The sequence below is a fragment of the Nicotiana tomentosiformis genome, chromosome 7 (genome assembly GCF_000390325.3).
Source record: "Nicotiana tomentosiformis chromosome 7, ASM39032v3, whole genome shotgun sequence".
Lineage (NCBI taxonomy): Eukaryota > Viridiplantae > Streptophyta > Magnoliopsida > Solanales > Solanaceae > Nicotiana > Nicotiana tomentosiformis.
Window position 1 is genome coordinate 60,362,231 of NC_090818.1, and position 6,213 is coordinate 60,368,443.

At 42.7% G+C, this 6,213-nt stretch overlaps 1 protein-coding gene across 1 annotated transcript; it reads left to right on the forward strand.

The window, feature by feature from the left end:
• The first annotated feature begins 2,095 nt into the window (after window positions 1–2,095).
• LOC104118606 (uncharacterized) lies at window positions 2,096–2,551 on the forward strand. Its single transcript, XM_009629882.2, has one exon. The coding sequence runs from the start codon at window positions 2,096–2,098 to the stop codon at window positions 2,549–2,551; it is 456 nt and encodes a 151-aa protein (XP_009628177.2).
• The last annotated feature ends 3,662 nt before the right edge of the window (window positions 2,552–6,213 follow it).

Here is a 6,213-nt window from a genome sequence, read left to right on the forward strand (position 1 = left end):
TAGAAATCACACTTGGAAAGGGTGGACAATTAGTCAGAGCAGCGGGTGTTGTAGCAAAACTAATTGCAAAAGAGGGGAAATCTGCCACATTAAACGCAGCCTCACAATCACAACAATACAAAAATCTCTATATCTGATCCCGAGTCAACCACTCAAATGACCGACACATCTCTCATGCACAATCATCTCACGAGAAATACTTCCATAATCCTTCCATGCTACATAGCAAAATCTGAATATCAGTAGTCGATCTACCAAGCGATTATTGTAATTCTAGTCAATCATCTGCAAGTCAAAATACAATACGGTTTTCTAATATGCACACTCATATCAGGTGATATCAAATAGTACCAGCATTCTTCTAAACATCTGAAACCGTCTGTGCTATCTAAAATTCATGATTCCCTTTGGAACCGAATCGCAACCTTGTACATGTAAATCTCAAACCCACACGTCGCACCGAATCTATCATGCCATCATATGAAAATACGAGGATCATGTTATTAACTCTGAATCAAAAGTAGTATACATATTCCATCAGTTAGGAACCTTCTACCTTACCCCATCCAGGAGAAGATCACAACACGCAACATACTCCTCATACCTGTCAAAAACATCCCTCCCAAGCCGCGGTAGAAATTATCGAGAACTCTTCGAAGCCTATTAGCACAAGACTAAGCCATCAGAACTGAATTCCTCTAACTCTACCAAGTCACGCATGTCGCCAAACCAAAGAGTATTGCCACCAAAAATCGGTAAAGCCTCACCACATCAAAAGAACCAATAATATCCATTACCCTGTTGATCCAACCTACTACCAAGTTGTCCTATTTCTTCAAGTTCTTTCTGAATTGCCTTCAAGTTAACACTTCACCTTGACAGTACACTATGATCCTTAATCCAAAACTCACTACAAGAGATCCTAGCATGAAACCACATCGCCTTAAAGCCCATAAGCCATTGTATTCCTTCTTAAGCACCCAAAAATACCATAACCGAGATACCCATTTTGATGAGACCTTCTGTATATGAAGTTGTTTCCTTGACCTCTCTGATACTGAAATGTAGGATCACTAATGATACAGAAATAACGCAAGTCCTAACAACATCCCAACCGCAAATCTCATATCATAGCCATATACCATCCCGGGAAAAATCCTCAAATACCACATATAAATCTAGAACTCACTAAAGCCCTATCGAGATCTATCCACCCTATTCTAATCTTAAATGCACCGCCAAAACAAATCAAATGACATGTGCTTCATTAGCACACAAATACCTCAAGAAGTAACCCCCGTGTCTAAACAACCAATTGAATCCCTACTCCATGCACACTACCTCCACTAAGTATAAACAACCCGAATCGCTCTTAGATTCCCGTATATTCATAAAGTGTAATACACCATGAATACAGAAATTTCTTTACTCGAGTCATCCTCAAAATCGACCTCTTTAAGTCATAACTTATCCTCAAACATGCCTCAGACCAAAACCAATATAACAAATAACCATGTAATATGGTCGTCGATAGCGGACTCCCCCACTTGGCTCAAAGCCATAGAACATAACACCCGACAAACCACAATACCCTTATTCCATAACTGCCATAATCACGCACTGTAATTCAACAAAGTTCCTTCATACAACCACGTAGCTCTAATCATAAAATATCTCAAATCACCGCTTAGCGCATATCCATCCTCGTGAGAGCCATGCAAACTCCTTCAAGTAATTCAACTTAAATTGTAGCGCATATACACCCCGCTGGTAGAAAGGAAACTCTTAACAAAAATATCATAGGGATCACACAACCTCAGAACATCCTGTATGAGATAACCCACCTGCTTAGCCTTAATTGCGTCCCTCTATGACCTTATCATGGTCGCGACCACTATGCAATCATTGAATCCTCTTGAGTCTGAACTCGTCAACAAGACATAAGAATCTACTTCATTCCTGTCACGACCCCAAAATCCAACTAGTCGGTATCTTGATGAAGAGAAAGAAGAGGTTTGTACGGGGTCAGTCGAGGATCAGGTGGGGAGATTTGTCTAAGGATAATGCGCGGGAGTTGGAGGGGAAGCTGGCAACTATGGGTGCCTGGAAGAGTGGTGGGGACGCTAGTGCTATGTGGACGGCAACGACGGACTGTATAAGGGAGGCAGCTAGAGAGGTGTTAGGAGTTTCAAAAGGTTACTCTGGCGGGCATCGAGGCTACTGGTGGTGGAATGACGTGATCCAAGGTAAAGTGGAAGCCAAGAAAGCGGCTTACATTAAGTTAGTAGAGAGCACCGACGAGGATCAGTTAAGAGCGAACAGAGAAAGATATAAGGAGGCTAGGAAGGAGGTGAAATTAGCGGTCACAGAGGCTAAGACTGCTGCATTTGGTCGGCTGTATGAGGAACTTAGGGACAAAGGTGGGGACAAGAAGTTATTTTGGTTGGCCAAAGTGAGAGAGAAGAAGGCTCACGACCTGGATCAAGTGAGGTGCATCAAAGACGAGGATGGTCGAGTATTGATGGAAGAGGCCCATATTAGGCAAAGATAGTAGTCGTACTTTCATAAACTTCTGAATAAAGAGGGAGATAGAAACATGTTAGGGAAATTGCGGCACTCCGAGAGCCACCGCGACTTTAGGTATTGTAGGCGTATTAAGGTTGAGGAGGTCATGCGTGCGATGGGTAAGATGAGTCGGGGTAAAGCAACCGGACCAGACGAGATTCCAGTAGAGTTTTGGAGATTTGTGGGTAGAGCAGGCTTGGAGTGGCTAACTGGGTTGTTTAATGTTATCTTCAGAATGAAGAGGATGCCTGATGAGTGGCGGTGGAGTACAATGGTTCTAGTGTACAAGAATAAAGGTGATATCCAGAATTGTAATGAAAGTTTGGGAGAGGGTGGTGGAAGGGAGGATAAGAAGGGCAGTGTCTATATCGGAAAACCAGTTCGGGTTCATGTCGGGTCATTTTACTACGGAAGCTATCCACCTTATCAGGAGGTTGGTGGAACAATACAGGTATAGGAAGAGGGATTTGCATATGGTGTTTATTGACCTAGAGAAGGCGTATGACAAGGTCCCCAGGGATGTCCTTTGGAGGTGTCTGGAGGTGAAAGGTGTGCCGGTGTCTTATATTAGGGCGATAAAGGATATGTATGATGGAGCTATGACTCGGGTTAGGACTATGGGAGGTGACTTAGAGCCTTTTTCGGTGGTTATGGGGTTACACTAAGGATCTGTGCTCAGCCCGTTCTTATTTGCCCTGGCGATGGATGCACTGACACACCATATCCAAGGAGAAGTGCCATGGTGTATGTTGTTCGCTGATGATATAGTTCTGATTGATGAGACGCGAGGCGGTGTTAATGGGAGACTAGAGGTATGGTGCAGGACCTGGAGTCTAAAGGTTTCAAGTTAAGTAAGACTAAGACGGAATATATGAAATGTAAGTTCAGCGACATGACGGGGGAAGCGGATGTGGAAGTCAGGCTTGACTCACAGGTCATCCTCAAGAGAGAAAGTTTTAAGTACTTAGGGTCAATTATCCAGGGAGATGGGGAGATCGACGGGGATGTTACGCACCGTATTGGGGTGGGGTGGATGAAATGGAGGTTAGCATCTGGAGTCCTGTGTGACAAGAATGTGCCACCGAAACTCAAAGGTAAGTTCTATAGAGCGGTGGTTAGACCGGCCATGTTGTATGGGGCTGAGTGTTGGCTAGTCAAGAATTCACATATCCAGAAGATGAAAGTAGCAGAAATGAGGATGTTGAGATGGATGTGTGGGCACACTAGGCTGGATAAGATTAGGAATGAAGATATTCGGGAGAGGGTGGGCGTGGCTCCGGTCGACGACAAGATGCGGAAAACGCGACTTAAATGGTTCGGACACGTGCTGAGGAGAAGCCTAGATGTCCCGGTTAGGAGGTGTGAGCGATTGGCTTTAACAGGTACGAGAAAAGGTAGAGGGCAGCCCAAGAAGTATTGGGGCGAGGTGATCAGACAGGACATGGCGTGACTCCAGATTTCCGAGGACATGGCTCTTGATAGGAAGGTGTGGAGATCGAGCATTAGGGTTGTAGGTTAAAGGGTAGTCAAGCGGTTTTCCTATTTGTCCCGGTTTCCCTCTTTGTACCGACGAGTATGATAGTGTTTTGTCTAGCACTGCTAGCGATTTATGTTGTGTTTCACACTTTTGCATAATATTTGTGTTACTGCTTTTTCATTTATTTGATGTCTCTCACGGTGCTGATTATTATTTTGGGTTTTGTTGTTACAGATCTATTGTCTCTGAGCCGAGGGTCTCCCAGAAACAGCCTCTCTACCACCGATGGGGTAGGGGTAAGGTCTGCGTACACTCTACCCTCCCCAGACCCACTGGTGGGATTTTACTGGGGTGTTGTTGTATTGTTGTTGATTCAGAGAAGAAATGATAATACAACTGCTTTATACAAGAATTTCCAAAGGACTGGTAGTATAAATCATTAGCTTCTAAGATTTAGATTTTTACAAGACTAAACTAAAATAATTACAACATCTGTTTGAAATGTAAATGAATAGAATTCGAATCTAATGCTAGCAAGGATAAGTGATATCCATAACTGGAATGCAGGTACATCTTCAGATCCAACTCCCGCTGTACGCAGCAACATCAGCATCCAACAGCTGCACGCAAGGTGCATAAATTTAGTATGAGTACAACCGATCTCATGTACTCAATAAGTAACAAACCTAACCTTAGGTTGAAAGTAGTGACGAGCTGGGACAAGGGTCAGAGTCCAACTCCAATAACTAGCAACAGTTCATAACAATCATAATAAAAATAGTGCAAGAAAAATAACCAGAGGTATGATGCTCAACTAGTTCATAGTTACAGGAAAATAGGCATGTTTTTCAAATAAAACAGTAAAACCCAAATCTCTTACCGAAAACACCAAAATATGAGTAAGTTTGTAAAATCATGATTTCCTTTCCACAACCTTTCAACAGGTAAAGATTTCATTATCAAATGCCATGAGGAAAGTACATCTATATGCCTACATGTCAATGTGTATGAGAAGTCATGAATGACGATACCATACAACATGAGGAAAATGCATCTCTATGCATGTATGTCAAGTGTTCATGTCGAATGCAATACAACATAGTGAATAAACCATGTGCATACTCTCAGAGTATCAATTCACTCAGTCCTCACAGTCACTCTGTCCTCCCAATCACTCGGCACTCGCTCTCGGCACTCGCACTCAGTAGGTACATGCACTCACTGTGGATGTGCAGACTTCGAAGAGGCAATTCCATCCCAAGCGCTATAATAAGTGAATCATGGCATGAATCAAATAAATATACTGCAGCGTGCAACCCGATCCCGTAAATATCCTTACAATCAGGCCCTCGGCCTCACTCAATCATCAATCTCTTCAGTCTCTCGGGCTCACAAGAGCCATGATAATCAGCCCAAACAGTGATGATATGATGTATAAATAAAGGACAATAAAGATTGAGATATGATATGCAAATAATAGCTGTGACTGAGTATAAATTCCAAATTAAGCAATTAATTCAACATGTAACACAACCTCTGTGGGACCCAACAGTGTCAGCATGTGGCCTAAGCATGATTTTTAATACGAATTACAACTCAATTACTCTAGCACGTAGAGATTTCATGGTTATAGATAAGATTAGGTAACTACACAGAACCACATAAATAACTTAGTCACAATCCACACGTTGCACGCCCACATGCCCGTCACCTAGCCTGTGCATCACCTCAACACAAAACACATATCATGCATATTCCGGGGTTCATACCCTCAGCACCAAGTTTAGAAGTGTTACTTACCTCGAACAAGCCAAATCCAATATCGAGCAAGCCAAACGATGCTCCAAAAATGCCATCTTGCGCATACCGACCTCTGAATGGCTCGAAACTAGCCAAAAACAACTCAAATACATCAAATGAAGCCCAAGGAAACAATTCCAAATGATGAAGGTCAAATCTTTAATCAAAAACCCAAAGTCAACCAAAAAGGCAAACCCGGGCCCACACCTCGGAACCCGACAAAATTCACAAAATCCGATAACCCATTCTATTACGAGTCCAACCATGCTAGTTTCACTCAAATCCGACTCTGAATCGATGTTCGAAACATAAGAATTCGCTCTATGAAAATTTAGTCAAAACCTCCCAACTTTCTCTTTTGAAATCATCAA